The sequence below is a fragment of the Zasmidium cellare genome (assembly GCF_010093935.1).
Source record: "Zasmidium cellare ATCC 36951 unplaced genomic scaffold M409scaffold_26, whole genome shotgun sequence".
Lineage (NCBI taxonomy): Eukaryota > Fungi > Ascomycota > Dothideomycetes > Mycosphaerellales > Mycosphaerellaceae > Zasmidium > Zasmidium cellare.
The window spans coordinates 190587-212086 of NW_022986970.1; the positions used below are offsets into that span (position 1 = coordinate 190587).

Genomic DNA, 21500 nt, shown 5'->3' on the forward strand with positions numbered 1-21500 from the left:
CCCGTTTCCTCAGACACGTTAGCCAGATGTTTCCTAGCCTTATTGTGAGTCGGCGCAGCAGCTACGGCATGATCGCGAAATGTCGTCGCAAACCCTTGGTCTTCGTCTGTCACGAATTCAGTGGCGTTCTCGAGAGCCGCGTCGACGCCGCCTATGTACGACACGCATCAATTGTGTTACTCCAATGGCGAGCGGTGCCAGAGATCGCTAGGTCGCCCATCGAACTAGTCCATGTGTCGCCAACATACTGCTCGCTGGAGCGGGAAGTAGAGGTCGATCGGAGTGAGCGCCTAGGTTTCTGGGATTATCTTTGATATCAGTTGTAAGCCATCGACCACGCGTTCCTCACCAGTTGTTTTGATCGGGTCGTTCGGGAGAATGGGCGCTGCTTGCTCACGAAGTGGCCAAACGTAGCCCCAATTCTAAATCGTGTTTCAGCAAAGTACTGCCAAACATGGCTACGACTTGCGTGCTCATGGTCAGACCAACAGATATCGCCCCGTTAGTAGCCAGGTCAATGAAGCCTTGGAGGGTTACGATGAGGATTATGTAGTCTCCGTTGGTGCCGTTTGGTAGTAAACCCAGAGCTCTGCCGTGATGGTCGATGTAAGAATGGTGGTAGGCGATAGGTTTTACCGGACGAGATCCGTGATACCTTGAGTACAAGTCATCGGCGGGCTGAACACATTCGAAGATATTTATGGATCCATGGCAAATGATGCCTGTATTGCCTTCAATGATCGTCTCGTTGGAGGTGCCCCATCCCCGGCCTTTGTAGCCACCGGTGGTTATCTCGAACGAGTCGTCGACGTTAATGAGCTGTCCTTGGCGCCATAGCTTTGGGCCCACAGTCTCTCGAGAGTCTGTGCCCAATGAACAAGCGCTATCTTTTAGTATGGAGGCTAGAATGAGGAGCCATCGTTCCTGTAGATGATTCTTCTTAAAGAATCCTCGATGACCTGCGGATCGAGGGTGGCAATGCGACAGAGAGAGGCAGTCTTGGTCGCAAGTATCCTCGTTCAATGAAGCGTAAGTGCACCTTGAAGCTATCGCATCATAGTAAGGTTGGTGAGATTCCATTATCTGGTCGTGATCGTCCCATTAAGAGCCTGGAAAAGAACAAAGATTCTTACTCAGAATCCAGGTACAGGCATGTTTCGTGCTCTTGCTAAAAAGTCATAGCTGAGTTTGGGGCACACAGAGCTCAAAGCTACGGCCAATGCACTTCTTTGGAGTAGAGGGATCCCGAGAGCCTACACTGGTATGTAACCCGCTCCTGGAGATGTTGATCCGGCGGTGGACGTTGACGTCGGCTGCTTCTTTGCCGGCGGGAGCGCTTCGCCAGCCTATCAGGGCAACAGACCACGATGCAGCGTATGAAAAATAGCGAGAAAAGCTAAAGTCGTGTTCAGTCCAAGCGTCCGATGGAAACGTGACATCGTGGTTGGCAACTTCCCTACTTGGCGGGAAATGTGGGGCCGCACATCGGAGATGAGCATTGACGTCGCGCAGCTGTAAGTGAACTTCCCACTCATTCCATCTACAACCTCACGACTGCGAAAACGGCCTTTCAACATGAAAATCCAATGATGTGAATGGCTGACGTGGCTGAAAAGGAGGCCTGGAAATGGTATAAAGACATCGAGAAGCGTGTTGCGGTGCTGCGCACAGCTTCTTCGCCAAAGACAACACATCGCCAGGTAGACGGACAAGATGACGACTTTCGCGTAAGTTATAACATTTCATGACTCGATACCATTTATGAGACTTACCAATCAATGGAATAGCAAAGCAACGTTCGGTGCTGCCTCCTATGCCGCCTTTCGCCCAACCTACCCAGAGAGCCTATACAACGCGGTGATAGCATACCATCGAGGCCCTAAGAAGCTTTGTCTAGATTTGGGATGTGGTACGGGTATAGCAACAAGAGAGATGGGAAAAAGATTTGAGACGGCAATCGGGACAGACCCTTCCGTCGGCATGGTAAAGCAGGCCAGCCAGAACACCCCGAAAGAGCAGTATCCCGACATTGAGTTCCGGCAAGGTGCTGGCGAGAGTACTCCATCACTCAGTGATGGCTCGGTGGATTGTGCGACTGCGGCGCAATCATCACACTGGTTCGACTACGCCAAGTTCTGGCCTGAGATGCGGCGTCTCGTCAGGCCTGGAGGGACAGTTGCTTGCTGGGGATACAAAGACCACATCTTCGTGGACTCTCCCGTAGCGAGTAAGATCTTACTGGACTACCTTTACAACAAAGATCCGCATAAGATGGGTTCGTACTGGGAACCCGGACGTCAGTATGTGCGAGACAAGCTGCGCATCCTCCAGCCGCCGGCCGAGGATTGGGAGGATGTGCAGCGTTTTGAGTATGAGCCCGGCACCAGTGGTAGACACTCAGGCGAAGGCACATTGTTCATGGAAAAGCGGCTCACTGTTGGCGAATGCAAGGAGTATGTGCGAACTTTCAGCTCTTATGTTGGGTGGAAAGAGAATCACTCCGATCAAGAGGCTCGGATCCGAGGTGGCAGAGGCGATCTGATGGATCAGATGTTCGATGAGATTGCTGAACACGATCAGCACTATAAAGACGACCACAGCATCATTGACATCGAGTGGGGTAGTGCGTTGGTGATGTGCAGGAAGAAGTAAACAGATTGAGCATGCCTTCTAGTTTGGCAGCAAAAGATCACGCAACTTATCACAAGCAACGCGCGGTCGATGTGAGACACTTGGACGATGGCAACATGCCTCGAAGAGGCCTTCCTCCGCTCAGAGTCGTGATGCACACCATGCAGTCTCTGCTGCCAATTCCTTATGGCTTCTTGGGGCAACGCATTCACAGTATCTGCGTGGATGCCGGGCAGCAAACGTCCGAGCACATGCGAGAGTGCACAAGGCTGATCCGTTCCATTCTTGACTCGACATCCGGCGCCTCGTGTGGCAATAAGCGAGGGCGACAACGCTTCACCTGACTTCACAGATGCACTTGTGCAAGGATCAGGAACAGGCAGACCGCAATATCGCAAACATCTCCACCCGATCTTGGTCCCTTCAATGTGCACTGGCACGGTGAGAAACTCACCGGTGCTATTCAATACCTCAAGTGCTCCTGTGCAGGTGGAACCTCCAGACGATACACAAGAGCAGCCACTACAGGCAGATTGGATTCCTGTCCTACCCGCCACCATGCAATGTGCACTAAATGGCAGAGAGCCTCATCACACAATTCAGGCAGACAAAGGCAACCGGTCAACGTGGAGCAGATGAAAGAGGCAACGATCCCTGGCTCTAAAGGATACCTGCATCGCAACCGTGGGGTACGTCGACTTGCGATCGCTTTTGTTCAGGCTCAGTGCCCTCCGCGGCAGCATGCAGCTCCTACTGCACTGTCTCGCGATGGTGTGTGTGATGGCCGGTATCGTTAATGGACAAGATCAGAATCAAGGTGAGATTTTGACGCTCTCCCTTGTTTCATCGAGCGACCATTAAGCCAATCTGCAGGTTGTACATGTTCTTCGACTTTCACATCGACAATATATACAGATCAATTACCACCAACTTCAGCATCGGCCTCTCCAACAAGTTCGACTGTTAACTCAACATCGTCCGACCAGCAGACGAGTTCCACGAGCTCGGCATCAAGTTCCTCTAGCGTGCCTATAACGACCTTCAGCATATCCATCCTTCCATCCGGCAGCATTGTCTCATCAACAAGTACACTCTATCCCACCACAGACATACAGCAACAGGGAAATCGGGCCAGAGCGACTGAAACAGCAGCAGTATCAACCGGGTTTCTTGCTGCTGAGCTTCTACGTCGACAGAATACGGGTTTGTCGAACAATACTTCGCCCGATGGTCGCTGTGGCAGAGATAACGGACAGTTTGTATGTCCGCCTGGTTACTGCTGCAGCAACTGGGGCTACTGCGGGAGTAATTCGACATTCTGCGGTCAAGGTTGTCAAGACGACTTTGGGTTTTGCGCTCCAAGTTCTACTGCGCCGTCCGGCGCAGAAAGGACGTATTCGCCAATAGGCCTCTGTGGACTAGAGAACGGCTTCTTTTGTCGGACTGATGAAGAGGCGCGATGCTGTTCACAGTACGGATACTGCGGCTCGACCGATGAGTACTGTGGGCGCGGATGCCAGGCTGCGTTCGGCGAGTGCTATGAGCAAACTGGAGACGGTCGCTGTGGCGGAGGGCCAGATGGACAGTCTTGCGCCGCCGGTGCGTGCTGTTCACCAGATGGGTTCTGTGGTAGTGGGCTAGCATGGTGCGGCGAAGGCTGTCAACCCAAGTTCGGTGCCTGCTATGGCCTTGGCAATTGTGGGGGTGCGTTCGAACTTGGATGTGCTTCGAGTGACTGCTGCTCCGAGTGGGGATACTGCGGTAACACTACGGAGTATTGTGGTGAAGGATGTCAGTCAGGTTTCGGGACGTGTGGCTCTCCGGGAGAGACCACTACAAGCAGCCGAGCATCCACCACCTCGGTGCAGCCGAGTCTTTCAGGTAGGGCTACAATGAGCAGTGATTGATTGGCATGTACTGATGTCGAACAGATTGTAGCTGCACAGTCACCAGCATTGTCTTGACATCGACAGCACGATCAACGACTGCACCTAACTCGACAACATCAGCCAACGGTACAACACACTCCTTAAGCTCCATTAGGCCGAAAACCTCGACCTCTTCAAGCTCCACAAACTCGCCAAGTGTCTCGACGACATCGGTGAGCTCCACACTCAATACGAACGGCAATTCTACAACCGCAACAGACTCCATCAACAGTGCACCGACATTACCCCCGATCACCTCGACACCAGAGACCGACACACAGGGTCCGTCTTCAACTGTTGGCTCCATGATCCGTAGCTGACCTTTCTCACAGTCTGTTCATGCTCCATCACCTCAACGTCAACGATCTGGGCAAACGAGTCGATCGTAGGAGCCTCTTCCACGACATCAACTGCTTCGTCGACTTCTGCAATACCGACATTTGCCCCTGGTTCGGGAAGATGCGGAGGGTCGACTAGTCTGCAATGTGCGGCTGGGCTTTGTTGCTCTTTCGACGGGTTTTGTGGAAATACTACTGACTACTGCGGCTTCGATTGTCAGGAGTCATTTGGACTTTGCGCGTCCGACAGACCAAATGGTGCATGCGGAGGGACCAATCCGACAGTTTTCTGCCTCGAAAATGCATGTTGTTCTGCCGATGGTTTCTGTGGCCAGACTGAAGAGTTCTGCGGTAATGGCTGCGATCCCAGATATGGACAGTGCAGCCCATATGTCCCTGAGGGCTTCTGCGGAGGGCCGATTCCCGTGTTATGTCCCGAGGGACTTTGCTGCTCCGGCGATAGCATCTGTGGCAACTCCACCGAGGCTTGTGGAACAGGTTGTCAGTCTGATTTTGGGTTCTGTCCTGGGCCCTCTCCGACTGCGACTTCAGTCACTGCGACTACAGGTAAGAAAGAATGGTGTAGGCACTCAGGCCATGCTAATTTGGCATCTAGGGTGTTCCTGCATGGTGACCACGACCGTCACTCCGACTTTGACCTCCACAACTACGCCATCCTCTACGACGAGCTCCTCGACTCAATCTATGGACACGACACGCAGTAGCATCATCGTCAGCAATTCGACGTCACCTGCTTCCAGCTCAACGAGCTCTGTGCCACTCTCGAATACAACAAACTCGACATCACGGACATTTTCTACGGCGTCCCCATTACCCACCACGTCTTCGTCTAGTCTGAATTTGCTCACGTCAAGCTCAATCCCGCTCACATCAAGCCCTAAATCCGGCATCACCATCACTACGGTGTCATCAAACCCTCCACCGCTCTCTACGTCCGCTCCTCCAACCAGCTCACCGAATCCCACCACATCATCGTCTTCGTCCGAAACGTCGCTTAGTAGCACGAACAATTCGACTCCTCCAGCTACATCTGAAGACCCGCCTACGGTATCTTCGGCCAGCAGGAGCTCCTCGCAAGCTGGCAGTTCTGTTTCACAGTCCACTACAGACGCCTCGAGCACCAGTGTTGAATCAACGACGGAGACATCTGCTCCGTTCGGCTCTCCGACTGAATCTACGACCAGTATTTCCACAACCAGTAGCACCCCGAATAGTTCAACTCGAACTACACTTACGACTTCTAACACGAATACGACTATGTCAGCGTCTAGTTCAACGTCATCTCCACCGCTCACTTCGACTACCTCACAAAGTACAAGCATCTTCGACATTCCGACTTCAAGGAGCAGCAGTATAGACGCGGGGCCAAGTTCGTCTTCTTCGACTACAGCTTTGTCGCCACCGAGTCTGCCTGCCTCGCAGTCTACGCCAGGTCTTCTAGGGTCAACAACTTTGCAACCGACGAGCACGTTCTCTTCACTGGTATCGAGCACACGGAGTCAGTCCAGCTCGTCCACAGAAGAGAGTTCCACTCAGGAACAGTCATCCACCAGCTCGAGCTCGAGCTCTACGTCTTCGGTGTCCACACAATCCCTCATCCTGTCCATGACCACCACAACGAGCGGCTCATCCCTGGCCTCAGTACCATTGCCATCGGCCTCACGCCCAGAGACAGGCTCGACCAGTGGTCCATCATCACAGGAGAAGCCGACAAGTTCGCTGACAACAAGCGTTACATCTTCAACCAGTAACATCCAATCACCTACGATTGATACCACTCCAACCCCAAGCTCGTCCTCATCCTCGGCCTCTGTACCAAACCCGTCAGCCTCAGCGCAAGAGACAGACTCGAGCAGTGCTTCATCCTCCCAGGAGACTCCAACGAGCTCGCCAACAGCCAGTGCGACACTGTCCACAAGTACAACCGAACCACTTTCGATTGATAGCACCGCAGCTCTAAGCTCGTCTTCATTCTCGGATTCTCAAAGTTCTCCAGTAACCTCCCCACCAGAGGTTGACTCCAACCCCAGCACGAGTACCACCACTCCAACAAGTTTCCTCTCTATCGGTACAGCTTCTGAGCCGGGCCTGCTACTGGAGTCTTCAGTGACTATCTCCAGCATCTCAACTCAGGCTCCTCAAAGCTCAACATCAATCTCTTCCACTGTGGAGACTGCAAGCGCCGGCTCATTGCCATCCTTTTCGCTATCGCTCTCAACAGCACCACAAGTTACTACCAGTCTCAGCAATACCGTGCCGAAGGTCCTAGGTGATCCCACGCTGCCGACTGAGTCACAATCTAGCAATTCTTCGTCTGAGTCGTTGACAGTACCAGCCATCAGTCAAGCTACGTCTGATTTCGACCCAACGGGGCAGGTGTCAACTTCGCTTTCAGCTTTCACTCCACTCACGTCTGCGGAAGTAGAACCACCCACACCTGGCTCAACATCCTCAACCACGGACCTCCCACCATCAACGGCGAGTTCGCCGCTAAGCGTCTCAAGTGCAGGCAGCGAAGCGGACCGGTGTGGGCAGTGCACTATAGGTACACATTCTTGTGTCCTTGTGAGGAGCATCAGCTAATTAATTGCAGTGGGAGGACTCGTTCGTGTGTTCTACACGACCATCGAGAGCACCTTCACGATTACGCGGTCAATAGATCGCGGCTCACTCACTGGAATCGAGGTCGTCAGATCCACATTCACGACATTCTTCTCCTCGGCAAAGGTGGAGCTGCAAACATTATACGCCACAGACTCTTGCAGTACAGTCGGCCGTCCTCTGCCCGGCACAACACTTGAAATCTCGTCACATCCACTCTTCACTCTTGGACCTGAAGCCACAAGTGGTGTGATAGTAAGCGAGAGTCTACCAATCTCAGACCTGGAAAGATTCTCCAGCTTTGTGGCCACCTGTGTCACTGCGCCTCGTGCACAGCCTACGTTACCGACTGGTGTACTAGCATGGGAATTGATCGTTCCCCCTGAACTCCGAGCACTCAACGAGGCATGGGAGTCTTGCGCCATTGCACTAGACGGCTACTATGATCCTCCACAGGCACTTACGGAACAAAGCATGAAAGCGAGACCAACTCCGCCTCCAGGAATAGCAGCCAACTACTCGACTTCGACATCGGACTCGATACCTGTCACCCTGCCGCGGCCTGCGGCTACTCCAATCTTGGACCCGTCATCAGGGTCTCCAACGGTCCTCGAGGTGATCCAAAACACAGTAGAATCCATCTCAATCACTTTGTCGGCAGTAGTAGATCAACCATCAACATCCCATGTATCGAGGCCGGATTCAGGGTTAGCCTCCATCATACCTTCTTCTGATGTTGCCATACCAGCAGTTGTCGCATTGACGTCTTCTGAGCCCAGGTACGGGACGTTCTCGATTCCTCCCGCCTTCGAAGTACTTTCTCAGGCGATCTCCACAAGCAGCTCTTCAACACCACCGATACCAACGAGTGGCATTCTCTATAGCTCCGGACTCAGTCAATCGGGCTTGGAGCTCTCCTTGCCAGCGCCATCTGCCAACATGGGCTCTGAAAGCTCAAATATGTTAATTCCATCAACCGCGAATATCACAACAGATCCGGGTTCCTTGGCTACACACAGCCAAGCCAACAATCAGTCGACGACGAGACTGAGCGAGACGAGCACCGCCTCTGGTGGACTTTTGCCGGTACCTGCATTCACATCTTCGGCGGGGAAGACACGCGCTATCGGGCTAGATGCCTTTCCAGCGCTGGCTGCGATATACATCTTCGTATCTGTGCTTTGAGAAATTGTACATATTCGGAAACTGTGGAGCCTCCTCATCTCGTCAGGTCGCGGTTTTCCAACTGCACCAGGATGCATGTTCGTACCGGCATAATTCAGGGACAGAGTGCTGCATGAGCGATAATTCTAATATGGCGGCCCTACATATTTAGATCTCGACCGCGAATGAGCTTCTTTGGAGGCAAACACTGTCCGAATTTTCCCCATTGCTCTTGTCTCTTTTCAAACACTCCCGATTGGACAGCTGTGGCACACGTTTACCGACGTCGTTGGCTTCGAGATTCTGGTCAGCCCCTCTCCACAAATGCAGTAGGTGCAAGTGTCAGAAGATCAGGACGCAGTTGCAAACACGATGTCCAGATGTACCAGACTGGGCCATTGCTCACTGACGACACCGAACAGCAATACACCAACGAGCCGAAGCAGCAAGACAGGACTCCGCATCTCTCAGCCTGCTTGTGCTGTTGTGAGTCGTCCAGAGTGGCACAATGCAGTGCGTGCTCCTTGGACGGCGTCAAGTGTGCCCTCTTTCCGGCATCCATACTCCCCCGAAGCTCTTAGCCTTCTTCGCAGCATGCACATCCATTGCATACCCCCAATGTTGTATGATGTAGAGCCATCAGACATCACAACAGCTCTTCAATCGCACAGCCACCGGACTAGGGGAGCATCAAGTGAAGGGAATCTCGAGCGGCCATCAACACAAGAATTGGACCCTTTCAGCAGATTGATGTTGCGTGCTCTAGCTAGCTCCCCGAATCTGTCTTTCGCTGAGGCTGGAAAGGTTTGATCGAATGGTATGCTCAAGGCAGATTTTAATGAATGCAATGAGAGCATAGGAGAAGGATGCGTCCTTCTGAGCCTCCCTTCTGCCTCGACGGTTATCAAAGGGCAAGAGTCAGAGGAGGAGAAGGCAAAGATGTGCACACAGATCGAAGGGCTCCAGGAGCAACTATGAAGGCAAGAGCAAGAGGCCAGTTCTGCATATACGGCGTCAGTGGCCACAATGACAGAGCTCGAAGAGGAAAGGGACACGACTCAGACGCTTCGATCGGAATGGACCAAATTGGAGGCAGAATACAAGACTCTGCAAGACACCTTGGCATCAATCCAGGCAGCTGCAAGCCCGGGCGGCGGCAAAGTAGAAGCGACTAACGGCCACCAGGGACTCGACAGTTCCATAGACGACCGAAACCCCATCAGCGAGGCGGGCAGCATGACCGAGCTCAAGAACACCGCTGAGGCTGTCACGACTCCTTCAGCGAGCCCTCCCATGGCCGAAGGTCAATTTGGGAGCCTTTCCATGCCTTCCCCAGCGAGCCCTCCCATTGCCGAGGGTCAATTCGGCAGCCTTTCCATGCATCCACCGCAGCCATCGGGAAGCTCACCAGTCACCACGCCCGCAACACCACCTTCTGCTGGCTTCAGGACGATCCATGGTCAACATCGTCCAGACGGCGCTCTAGGCGGCTACGTCAATGGAGGAGGCACACTAAGGAAAGCTAGCGAGTCACAGACTACGCACGAGGATTCATCTATGAAAGCCCATGGTTCGACGAGTTCGGGATCGATACACTCCAACCACGGCGGTGAAGGCCATATAAATGGCGTCACTTCGGGCTCTGCGGAAGAGCAGAAGGTGACGGAATATTATCAGCCGACGGACTTCCAGCCTCAGCCCGCGGTGTACCAGCCGCAACCGGCGGTATTCCAGGCCCAGCAGGCGAAGGGGTCTAGGAGATTGACAAGGCCTCCTGTCAGGTATAACTGAGACTTGGGTCTTCGCGTTTGTTCGAGGATATTGGGGGCTTAATCAGTGGTAGTTGGAAGGCACTGCAAGTTTTTTCCATGGGATGTTGTGCCTTGCGGAATGTGTTTCGTAGCTTATGTGAAAAGCCACTGGTAGATCTGCCACAGATTGGAAACATATTCAAGGCCGCTTATGTCTCATTTCCCGCCCTCGATCGTTCATCCAGTGCCTCAATCCAACACGTACCCCTTTCCCTCGAGAAAATCTGAGAAGCCCTCGACGCCCGACCATGCCAACTCCCAAATACCTCTAACGCAAGTATCTCACCACCAGCACACGCTCAAGAGAACCGTGCCTAGGGTTGCCCAGCTGAACCAATTGTCCATCTGAAGCAGCATATCCCCATGTTGCGACCATGATCATGCAAAGAAAGTACGATACCACTTCTTTGTTCCAAGTCTCATTTTCCGACTTCTGTTCTCTTCAGCCTTTGCCTCTCGCAGCAGCTCAAGCGGATAATAGTGAAGGATATCCCGCAAGAGCTTTCTCGACATCGTTCTCTTCCCGTCGACCATCGTCAACCCCAGAACCATTCTTTCGATCCTCTCGGCGGCTAGTACCTGCGTTTCAAAGCCTCCCATTACCCCAAATCGTGGACTTTATGAAGACGAGTGGTCCGGACAATTCCACGTCACGGGGTTGGCAAGCCGGTGAAGCGACACCGAGATGTCGACCTCGCTCGAGTCGTTGAAGGGCTTTTCACCTGGCGAGATTGTGGTCTCGAGTCCATCTTTTTCTTTGAGGACGTCTTCTCCGATTGTGTTGACAAAAGCGCCCCAGACATGCGGCTCGGAGTTGATGTCGACGACCATGGGCGCTTGGCAGAAGGTGAGCGACGCGTATTCTCGTCGGATTTGTCGATTGACTCGGATGATAGAAAGTGTGAACAACAGGAGGCGCTCGAGGCGCAGCGTGTTTGTTCTGAGTTCCTGGTCTTGCTGCTTCTGCTTCTGCTTCTGCTTTGACCGCCTGCCTCGCTTGGGTCGAGGTTGATATTCAACGAGTTTCAGCACGTCCCACTGTGGCGGCGACTTCAGTCGCTTTTCGTCGTTCTCGCTGTATAGCTCGTAGATGTGGTTGCGGATCTCTCCGGGGAGGTCGAGGAATGTGAGCTTGTGGGTGCGGCGTTGGGCGTCGCGTACATTGCCGTTGCTCTCCTTAGGTTGCTTCATGATGACTTGGATCCAGCGATGACAGCAGGATGCGACTTATATTGCTCCGAGTTCTGTCTCTTGCATATTCTGGTGGTGGTGGTTTGACAATGGAATATGCTGTTTGGAGCTTGGGCGCGGCTTCGCTTGTTAGCGTCAAACTTTATTTTGAATCACATGTGTCCGAAAGCTTCGAGGTGAATAATACAATTCGTGTATGATAGGCAGAGTTTGGGGAAAAGAAAACACGCTGCATTTCTGGATATGCATAACGAGCTAGATGAGCGACTGTCCATCACTGCACACATTTCTTCGACGCCGACTGTCAGACTGCGAGCGCAGAAGACCAAAAGCCAATTATTATACGACCAAGTAACATAGGTAAACAGGTTGATCGATACCGGTAGTGAGAACGCCGATTCGAACCCATTACATACAAATCTAAAGCCAATAGAAAACATACCTATTCAAACAAACTAAGTTGGCGCGCCTACTAATATTAAACTTTTTAAAGTTTAGCTTTGGACCCTGTTCCATACTCTTGGAAAGTGGTAGTTTAGCGAGCATCCATTCGCCGAGTGGAGCTGGTTCTTGTTGTAGACAGACGTAGTGTATTAGCGAAATTTACATCCTATAAACTAAATAAAAGCTACTATCAAAGCATACGTCGCTACAAGGAGGTTCGTCAAGATCAGATGAAATTCGACATGTTTCTGCTTCTCCGCATGCCAGAAATTTGCACATGCGCACGTCTTCTGTTCCTGAAAGTCTTGAACCCTCTTATATTGGTACAAACTTAATTCCCTAAACATAAGACTTTCGATAGAGGTCGGTCGTCATTAGAGTTTAGCAGTATCCACGGCCCTGGAATACGAAGTTAGTAGTTCGTTGCTCGCGCTAACGAATAACAGCGTAAGTATAGGTCATTTCTAGCCTGCTAGCAGCCTGAGTCAGCCTGTCCGCAGCATGCGATCGCTTTCGGTAATTGCAGTCTTCTGCTATAGATGATCCATGAATGAGCTGTTTTGTGCGGGCGACGCAAGATCTTATCTGTTCATGAAAAAATTCGCTTTTAGAAGTCGACGCGATGGTGCGCATGGCGCGTGCGGCGATGGCTAGCTCTGCATAATGATAGTAAGCAGGTACGGGATCACTATCTAGGACATGTTTTCCCAGGTCGTAGTGAAAATTCTTTGAGGTCGCAGATATCGTAGTTGAGCTATGTATAGCTGGCCACTGCGAGCCCTTCTATTCCTTACCTTGCAGTACGAGCATATGATGTCGTTCAGGTACCGTGTTTCGTTCTATCTTGGCAGAAACAGGCCAATGTGATGTTTTCTTTGTAGATGTATATCGAGGTCAGATCCATCGAAGTACCATGTTTCTCTCTCGAAGCTGTGCAAAGCCAAACGATGTGAAAATTCTCCAGTGCTGACCAGCAGAGGAGACGAGCGCTCCTTTGGAGCATACATATAGCACGCCGCCCACTGACTCTGCAGGATAGCAGAAAACAGCGTCACATCTCAAATTTTCCCCAACTCAAGGGTCCTGTCAAATCATACAGGCTCTTGATCAGCACCTCAGACAGTCACAACATCTCGGGGATATCACCCACAAACCATCACAATCTCACATCAAACAACTCACCTCACCTCCGCCCTCACAGCCATGTGCAAGGCGGTTGAGTACGTCTACACCCAGTGCGGGCACAAGCACGTGAAGAGGACTCCCTGCAGGTTCCTCGTCAAGCTCACGGGCAGGGACGGCGTGGAGACGACGCGCTGCAAGAGCGCTTACCTTCAGCTCATCGAGGACGAGGTCGGCGGAGAGAACGAGGCGCGCCTCAAGGGAGGCTGCATGACCATCTCCTTCGACAAGGCGTGCGCTCCGTGCGCCAAGGACGAGATGCTCAAGCGCAAGGAGCGCAAGGTGGCCGCTGTCAAGGAGAAGTACGGTAACTTCCCGGTGTGGTCCCTTTACTCCCAGACGAAGATCGAGAGCGCCGAGGCGGAGTATGACCGCTTGAAAGCGCAGTTGGACAGGAACGTCACCCTCACCCGGCCGAAGGGGACCTATGACAACGAAGCTCGCCTGCCTTGCAAGGTCGCCAAGCGCAGCGCCAAGGAGAAAAAGTCTCGCCCGAAGTTTGGGGACTTTCTCCGCCGGCGCCGGCAAGAGGAGCAGCTGCTGGGTGAGCTGCTTGCGCTTCAGATTGACCAGGTGGAGGTGGAGGAGGATGACGAGGAGGTGGAGAAGGAGGAGCAGCCCAAGATCACCTTGGTACTGCATCCCCGGAGAACTGGCAAGGGCCGTGGCACCCAGAAGGGTGCTCGAGCTACAGTCGAGCCACGGAGAAGCGGGAGGGTGAGCAAGCCCACTTGGAAGCTGCGTTAGGTTGTTTGGCGCTGGCCTGATTGGCGCGAGTGGGGCGCACAGCAGGTGATGAGAATGCGGGTCACGGCGGTATTTTTGGAAAGGTTATCTCACAGCTGTTTCTATTGGAAGGATCTCGACACTGTTCCCGTTGGCATGGATTTGGACAAATTTTCGGGGATGGATGCGGAATGTTACTCGTATCTCATCAATGTTAATGAATTTTGCGCGCCGGCATGCGCCTCAGCGAGGGCTTCCTGATCCTCACATTTTGTATCGCCGAGTGTGAATTTCAAACTGAACATCATCCCCAAAGCTCTCTCATCGTCCAAGCCACTCGGACGCTGTTTGGCTCCTTTGACTGAGGTCAAGTCCTGGGGATGCCCCTCCGAGTGATGTCACCTTGTTTGCGCATTTCCTCCGCTTAGGCATGCCGGCGCAAACCGCCTTCACACAAAAACAGGTAGTAAGCAGGAATGAATTTCACCTCAGCATCATCTCCCTAGATATCGCAGCATCCGAGCCGCTGTAGCATCGCTTGGGAATCTTGACATGTAAGAAGCTTTGGGGATGGTCTCTCGAGACGATTTCCCATTTTTGCGGTTTGCGTCTGCATGCTGGCCGTGTCAAGTGTTTCACACACGCATGTCAAGACGGTCAGCAGCAAAACAAAGACGAAGTGAGGTCAAGCACCTGCCGCCAATCAACGGCGCGCTCCCGTCTCGTGCATTAGCGCCCGCGCACCAGCCGCAGCTCAGCCACGTTTTGGACGCGCCGACGGGAATCCTCTACTGAACGAGCAGCTGCAGCGCATTACGAATTGCATCAACCAAGTCCCATCAAATGTGATTTGCCTTGGATGATGCGGTGACACTCCCTCCATCCTCTTCCTCTCCCATTCTTCCACCCCCAACCATGCCTTCGCGCCAGGCGTCCATCTCCCCCGAGCGACGAGACTCCGGCAGCGCCCCGAACTCGCCCAGCAAAGATGGCCTCGCCAAGGTCGAGCTCAGCGACTTGGACGCCAGCCCGCCCCAGCACCCCATCGAGCAGGATCTGATGCAGTTGGCGAGATTGGGGGAACTGCGGGCCATACAGAAGCTGTTCGATAGTGGGCGGTATACGGCCAAGTCGACCGACGAGCAGGGCATCACGGCGTTGCATGTAAGAGCGAGATGGTCGTAGGATATGGTGAAAGATGAGGCTGATTGGGATAACAGTGGGCTGCGATTAATGGACACCACGCTCTGTGCCACTTTCTGATCCAGTCCGGCGCGGACGTCAATGCAAGGGGTGGAGATGCCCATGCGTCTCCCGTGCTATGGGCCAGCAAGCGCTTCAATCTCCAGGTTGTCTCTCTGCTGCTCGCGCACGGGGCCGATCCATTACTACGCGATGATCAGGGCTACAATCTACTACACTCTGCGACGCTTGACGGCAATGTCTATCAGCTTATCCTTCTCCTGCATCAACCGGATATACCCGTAGACGTACCCGATTCGCAAGGCCATACTGCTCTGATGTGGGCCGCATACAAAGGCTTCCCGGCATGCATAGACATCCTTCTCCGCTTTGGTGCAGACGTACATGCAGTAGACGAAATGGGCTTCACGGCTTTGCACTGGGCACTCGTAAAGGGCAGCTACATGTGTATCCAGAAGTTGGTTGAGTACGGCAGTGATCGATTCGCCAAAAGCAAACCTCCCGAGGGTGAGACCGAAGGCGATACTCCAGCCTTGACTGCGTCGAAAATGAAGAGTGAGCGACAATGGCATAAAGCGCTTGTTGATTCTGGATTCGACGAGGCCGGCAATCCTCTTTCTTTCCCCATCCCCATGGTCAAGGACAGAAGGTGGTTCTTCAACCGCTTCTTCTTCTTCTGGCCGTTCGTATTGGGTGGCATACAACTGCACATGCTCGCTTACTTGTCGATATGGGTTTCGGTACCTGGTGTGTTGATCCTTGGTTTCGGCCTCCAGCATCTCGTCCAGAAACTCCTTCGATGGGCGCCTAGCGACATGAACCACATGCACAGGACTCCCTTCTTGGCTGGCATCTTTGCGGGAACTCTCTTCTGGGTTGGCGTACGCTACATCTTACGCGTATTACCTAGTAAGTATCGAATCAATCCATGCGTTACAGTGACTAACAGTGAGTAGCCACACTGTACACCAACTTCTTCCTGAACGTCTTGTTCGCTTCTTGTTACGGCCTTACTACCTACTTCTATTTCATGACCATGACCGCAGACCCGGGTTTCATTCCCAAAGGATCGAGTCGCGGCCAAACGAAGAAGACGATTGACGACCTCGTGGAGCATAATGCGTTCAACGAGACCCATTTCTGTACAACATGTATGATACGCAAGCCCTTACGAAGCAAGCATTGCAAGCGGTGTGGCCGGTGTGTTGCCAGAGAAGATCAGTGAGTGACATCGTCAGTAGTGCGCACTTCGAGAGGCTAACATGATATAGTCACTGCCCTTGGGTGGATAATTGTGTTGCTGTGAACAACCACAAACATTTCTTGTTGTATGTGACGTTCATGATTGTTGGACTTGGATTCCTAGTCCAACTTACCTTGGCTTGTGAGTATCTTTCACCATCCTGCAGCTTTTGTACTCACACTTCGCAGACCTGGAAGTCCTGCCTGAGCCGACCGAACTCAACTGCACAGTGCTCAAAGGCCCGTTCTGCGCCATGTTCTCAAAGGACCCACTTGCAATCATCACCAACGCATGGGGTGTTTTGCAACTGACATGGACGTTCATGCTCATCTTTGTCCATCTCGTTCAAGTCGGAAAGAATATGACCACTTTCGAAAGCATGCGAACCATGGACCAAGTTGGACCTCTGATGTCAGCCATCACGACAGGATCCATGACACTCGATGGAGCGCAGGTGACCGACTCCGGAGCTGGCCCGGACGCTTCTGGTCATGGACACGGCCACAAGCATAAGCATAAAAAACAAGAGGGATGTCTGTCAAGATGGGGGAAGATTCTTGGTATCGACACATTCTTCGCCATTGCTTTCCAGGGCTACAAGGGGCACAAGGAGAAGAAGCACCAGCATACTCCTAAGAAGAACCCATTCACCAGGGGAATATTGCGTAACTGCCAGGACTTTTGGATGGACGGTCCCATCTTTGGACGGAAGGATAGCAACAAGGCCCTATTGGGTGGACAAATCGTCGACTACGCGAACATGTATGATGTACCCCGCGGTGGAATGCAGTACCGTGGTGGATATGAATCCGTGGCATCGGCAGATGAGGAAGTATAGCGAAAGCACTTCGACAGTTCTTATAAAGCGTTTTCAACCTGAGCGAAAGATCTTACTTCACTACAGACGACACTTTGACTCTCACCCCTCTAGACTCCTTCGACGGCATCCCCACGAACGTATCCCTCGTGACCTCCAGATCTCTCTTCATATCGAAGTCGACAAACTCGAAATCGAACCTCGCCACCAAAGCCGCCACAGCCAGGTACATCTCCGCGTACGCCACGTTCGTCCCAATACACATCCTCGTCCCTTTCGAAAACGTCACAAGAAACCTATCGAGCCTCTTCCCTTCCTCCGCAGCGCGAATCCATCTCTCCGGATCAAACGTATGCGGCGAAGGGAAAATCTCCGGATCGAACAGAACAGACTGCAGCGTCATCGACGTCGGCGTACTCCTCGGAATCACCCACTCTTTATACCGCATCTCCTCATTCGGCGCAATGAGCATCGGCCTGGACGTCACGGGCGCCGCGATCCGGATGCCTTCCTGCACGACAGCTCGCATCAAGGGGATGTCTTCCAATTGCCGGGTTGACGGGAGTTCGGGCCCGGACATGACGTTGGCGATCTCTTTCCGGAGACGCTGGTAGAGAGTAGGGTTCTGCAGGAGGTTCGCGAGGATGACGGTCGCTACTCGCGCGGTCGTTTCGCCGCCGGCCACGATGAGGACGAAGGCTTCGTCGGCCATGCGCTGCATAGATTTCTCTTGCGGGGGCAGGTTCGAGTTCAGGATACCGTGGAAGATGGTCTTCGGCCTCTCGTCCTCGGACGTCGGTTTGGAGGGATTCTTCTGCTCCGCCAGCCAGATCTGCCTCGCCTGATCCTGGATCAAATCTTGCGCTTCGAAGAACGGCACGAAACCCGGGTTGAGGTACTTGACCACGAACCGCGGCAGACTCGCGAGCGTCTGTGCGACGATAGGGAAGTGTTTCGCCACGGGCGTGCTCTCGAACAACTGCATCATCAACGCCTTCCAGCGCGGCGCGAAATCCTCCTCGTCCAGACAATTCTGACACTTATCGTAGCAATACTCCGTAATCACATCCAGCGTCAGCGCCGTGAACGCCGTGCCCAACTCCACGACCTTCTCCTCCCGCGCATATTCCGCGATCTTAGCGCACAACTTCTCCGTCTTGGCCCTGATCGACGTCTCGAGCTGATCCACCGTCCTCTTACTAAAAAACGGATTCAACGCCCCCCGTCTCATCCGATGCAACTCATGCCCCGTCGCACTCGCCAAACTCCCCGGACTCCCGTTAGCGCGGTTCGCCTTGGCCCATTTATCCCGCACATGCCCGGGTCCGCCGATGAGCGTGTCGAACCACGCCGAGTCCTGCACGTGGATCTCGTCCGGGGAGCACCGGATGATGGGGCCGTAGCGGGCGTGGAGGGTGTTGAGGTGCGTGGCGAATTGGCCGTTCGGGGTGGTGAAGACGTCGTGGTGGATTTCGTAGAGGTAGGTTAGGGCGGCGAGGGTGGGGCCTGGGAAGCGCGAGAGGGGGTGCAGGTAGAGGCGGTAAAGGGCGAGGGTGAGGAGGTAGAGGGTGAGGGCTGTTAGGAGGGAGAGGAGGATGTTGGGGAGTGTAGGCTGGTGGAGTGGGAGGGTGGAGAGGAGGGACGACATGACTTTCGGTGTTTGGAAAGATCAAGACTTTCCCACGGTTCCCGAGTGATGAACGCGAACGCCGCCATCTTATACACATACCACTTCACCGTTCTCCCTAAGCACATGTACACCTCGTCATATGCATGCGGGGGACGGAGACCGTTACAATATAGTGCCCGAGGACAGAACCGATATCGATAACTAAGAGTAGAGGTTATTGCAGACCTCCGACTCGTCTTTCGATTGCACGAGAGAAGAAGGGAACACCTAGCAACCCCAGTTAGAGCACACGATTTCACAGGATCGTTTGGCGTAGACCGTCGTGTTTTAGTTTTTCGTTACGCTCAGCCGTCCCCCGTATGCATAATAGTAAGACACCCTGTAAGTGCCCATGCCCATACATTCCTCCTCCAGCCTAGCACCTGCGGCTGAAAACACAACTTCACACAGCAGTCTGGGGCTTTCCCTACTATCCAGCCGTGACGTGATTGGTCAAGAATCCTTCACAAAAACGCTCTGAGGGCTTGCGTGCGGGTGACAAGGCTGTGGGGGATTTGCCTCCGGAGCTAGCTGATTGGGGAGTTGGCTGCGCGGTCGTATACTGATTTTGTTGTGCGGGTGCGGATGGGGCCGGGGGTGACGTTTTGGAACCATGGGCGGGTGCCACATGTCCACTAGGGGTTTGCCGTCTTCGTTCTTGTCAAACTATAAGTAGGACTTGTTGAATTGCTGTCTCTTCGAGTTTTTACGAGCGGATGCTCTGTCTCGTTGTTGCACTCTATGCTGCTGAGATGGCTGAGGGGTGATATGGAAAGTGTCCCACTTGGAGTGGAACATCGAGGGTACAGCCCGCGCAGGCCCGCTACCATGACGACCAGACTCGGATGAGGGAAGTCAGCGAGAGTGAGGAAAGAGCGGCCGGGAAATTCGTCTTTCGTGGATTGGATGGCTTTGAGTCATGTCTGCAGACTGGACTCTTATCTAGAGGGAGCAATAGCTACGGATGAGAAGATACGACAGGCGGACGCTCCATGTATGCTCTTGGATTTCTGTCTCTGACAACGTAGAGGACGTAGCTCGAGGAGAAACAGTGGACTATGCTAGTGTTGACGTCCATATGACAAAAGAACTTCTCAAACGATTGTGCTGCTTGTAAGGCGGCGTAGTTCTGGTTGAACAGACTTCCGTGTATCTTGTCCCGAGTCCCTTTCAATCCAGATTGGCATCATCCCCATCGCCGCCCGTAAACCTGTCCCATACCAATCTAGCAATCATTACACTCACAACTCAGCGGATCATTCGGCCCCCCACCAGGAATCACACATCTCCCTCCCCGTCAGGGACGAGAGAGCCTGATAAGAGTTGGACCCCTTGCAGTTGGAGCCACTCCAGAAGTAAAAGTCCTCGCCCGTCTGCGAGCTGCAGCCATTCGAAAAGACCGCGCTCGCGATCTTGGCGCCGTCGGGGAGGGTGTGGCAGGCGGAGATGCCGGCGTCGAAGGTCGCGCTGGTGCCGTTGGCGCAGTCGTTGCCGGAGTAGATTGTGGCCGTGCAGTTGGTGGCGAGGGTGCTGCCTAAGAAGGAAGCTAGGGCGAGGGATACTGATGAGTTGTGCTGTGAGTAGGGAGGAGTGGTTGAGTGGACAGATACTTAAGGAAGGTTAGACAGCGCTGTTTAGATATGATCTCTCTTTTTGAGTATCATCGTTCAAGCTGACTCAAAGCGCACTCCAAGAAAGGGCTTTGAGGCCGAAGTAGAACTCAGATTCTATTGCTAAGGTAAAGTAGTTGCAGAAGTGGTATACTTGGTAACAGGTATACGATGTATGCACTATCACCCTATATACTTTTTCACAGCAGCCATTACGCCCTCGCAGATGCTTGAGACAGGTGTTAAAGCCGGCGGCTCTCGCGACTTCTTAATGAATTATGATTCTCGTTCTCCGTCTAAGAAGTATTCAAATTCGAAGCCAAACAGTGTCCGTCTAGATAATACAGCTTCGACCTTGAACTTGTATGTCGCCGCTGGCGTCAACTTGCTCCAGAAGAATATGTCACCTATCACCTCGTTCACTCCAGGCTTCAGAAGCTTGCTGTACTGTTGATCTTGTCTGACCACGATCTGCGGGAAGACCGCAAACTTCTCCTCGAGAGGCCACAGGCCTCCCTTGGAATTCGTAGTGTTGATGTGGAGGACGGCCTCTTTCAACTCGTCTTCGCTGATTTCTTCGGACACGTGGCCTTTGAGGTATGCGAACAAGCGCGTGTCTCTGTTCCACGACGTTTGTCAGTCTTTCGACGAGTGAAAAGCTATCGTTCTCCGAGCGCGTACGTTGCCAGCGGGCGTGGCGAGATGGAGAACTCTTCTATCTTGAAGAGCTGTTCCTCCTCGGGGACGCCACAGTAGCGAGCGTCATTGCTGCCAGGAAGCCGCTTGCGGTCTGTTGCCATCAAGAGGTCGGACTGAAGTGGTTTCTGGGTGGTGGTAGGCAGTGCGAAAGTCGAACGGCTGAGTAGAAACGCGGAGATGATGGCCAGAATTCTGAGCCCCGTCATTGTGCAAGGCGTGTCG

The 21500-nt window shown here is 53.2% G+C and overlaps 9 protein-coding genes across 9 annotated transcripts; 5 read left to right on the top strand and 4 right to left on the bottom strand.

Annotated features, from left to right (window-relative positions):
* Window positions 1-151: 151 nt before the first annotated feature.
* M409DRAFT_56633 (uncharacterized protein) lies at window positions 152-1080 on the bottom strand (the record flags this gene model as incomplete). The annotated part of the gene is made up of 2 exons (XM_033813352.1): window positions 152-254; window positions 398-1080. The coding sequence occupies 2 exons, from the start codon at window positions 1078-1080 to the stop codon at window positions 152-154; spliced, it is 786 nt and encodes a 261-aa protein (XP_033665248.1).
* Window positions 1081-1713: 633 nt separating this feature from the next.
* Window positions 1714-2652, top strand: M409DRAFT_67886 (uncharacterized protein; the record flags this gene model as incomplete). Its single annotated transcript, XM_033817599.1, has 2 exons — window positions 1714-1727; window positions 1788-2652. 2 exons carry the CDS (start codon window positions 1714-1716, stop codon window positions 2650-2652), a joined length of 879 nt encoding a protein of 292 aa, XP_033665249.1.
* A 1181-nt stretch (window positions 2653-3833) lies between these two features.
* On the top strand, window positions 3834-5622 carry M409DRAFT_37061 (uncharacterized protein; the record flags this gene model as incomplete). The annotated part of the gene is made up of 2 exons (XM_033810664.1): window positions 3834-4443; window positions 4952-5622. Coding segments are annotated over 2 exons (1281 nt in total), but the record flags the coding sequence as incomplete, so codon positions are not given.
* Window positions 5623-9709: 4087 nt separating this feature from the next.
* Window positions 9710-10474, top strand: M409DRAFT_56635 (uncharacterized protein; the record flags this gene model as incomplete). The annotated part of the gene is made up of 1 exon (XM_033813353.1): window positions 9710-10474. One exon carries the CDS (start codon window positions 9710-9712, stop codon window positions 10472-10474), a length of 765 nt encoding a protein of 254 aa, XP_033665251.1.
* Window positions 10475-11112: 638 nt separating this feature from the next.
* Window positions 11113-11685, bottom strand: M409DRAFT_56636 (uncharacterized protein; the record flags this gene model as incomplete). Its single annotated transcript, XM_033813354.1, has 1 exon — window positions 11113-11685. One exon carries the CDS (start codon window positions 11683-11685, stop codon window positions 11113-11115), a length of 573 nt encoding a protein of 190 aa, XP_033665252.1.
* Window positions 11686-13332: 1647 nt separating this feature from the next.
* Window positions 13333-14058, top strand: M409DRAFT_56637 (uncharacterized protein; the record flags this gene model as incomplete). Its single annotated transcript, XM_033813355.1, has 1 exon — window positions 13333-14058. The coding sequence occupies one exon, from the start codon at window positions 13333-13335 to the stop codon at window positions 14056-14058; it is 726 nt and encodes a 241-aa protein (XP_033665253.1).
* Window positions 14059-14952: 894 nt separating this feature from the next.
* Window positions 14953-17321, top strand: M409DRAFT_56638 (uncharacterized protein; the record flags this gene model as incomplete). Its single annotated transcript, XM_033813356.1, has 5 exons — window positions 14953-15201; window positions 15258-16149; window positions 16197-16461; window positions 16512-16624; window positions 16672-17321. The coding sequence occupies 5 exons, from the start codon at window positions 14953-14955 to the stop codon at window positions 17319-17321; spliced, it is 2169 nt and encodes a 722-aa protein (XP_033665254.1).
* Window positions 17322-17373: 52 nt separating this feature from the next.
* M409DRAFT_25245 (uncharacterized protein) lies at window positions 17374-18948 on the bottom strand (the record flags this gene model as incomplete). The annotated part of the gene is made up of 1 exon (XM_033807603.1): window positions 17374-18948. One exon carries the CDS (start codon window positions 18946-18948, stop codon window positions 17374-17376), a length of 1575 nt encoding a protein of 524 aa, XP_033665255.1.
* A 1277-nt stretch (window positions 18949-20225) lies between these two features.
* On the bottom strand, window positions 20226-21484 carry M409DRAFT_25246 (uncharacterized protein; the record flags this gene model as incomplete). Its single annotated transcript, XM_033807604.1, has 3 exons — window positions 20226-20543; window positions 20925-21198; window positions 21261-21484. 3 exons carry the CDS (start codon window positions 21482-21484, stop codon window positions 20226-20228), a joined length of 816 nt encoding a protein of 271 aa, XP_033665256.1.
* Between the last annotated feature and the right edge of the window lie 16 nt (window positions 21485-21500).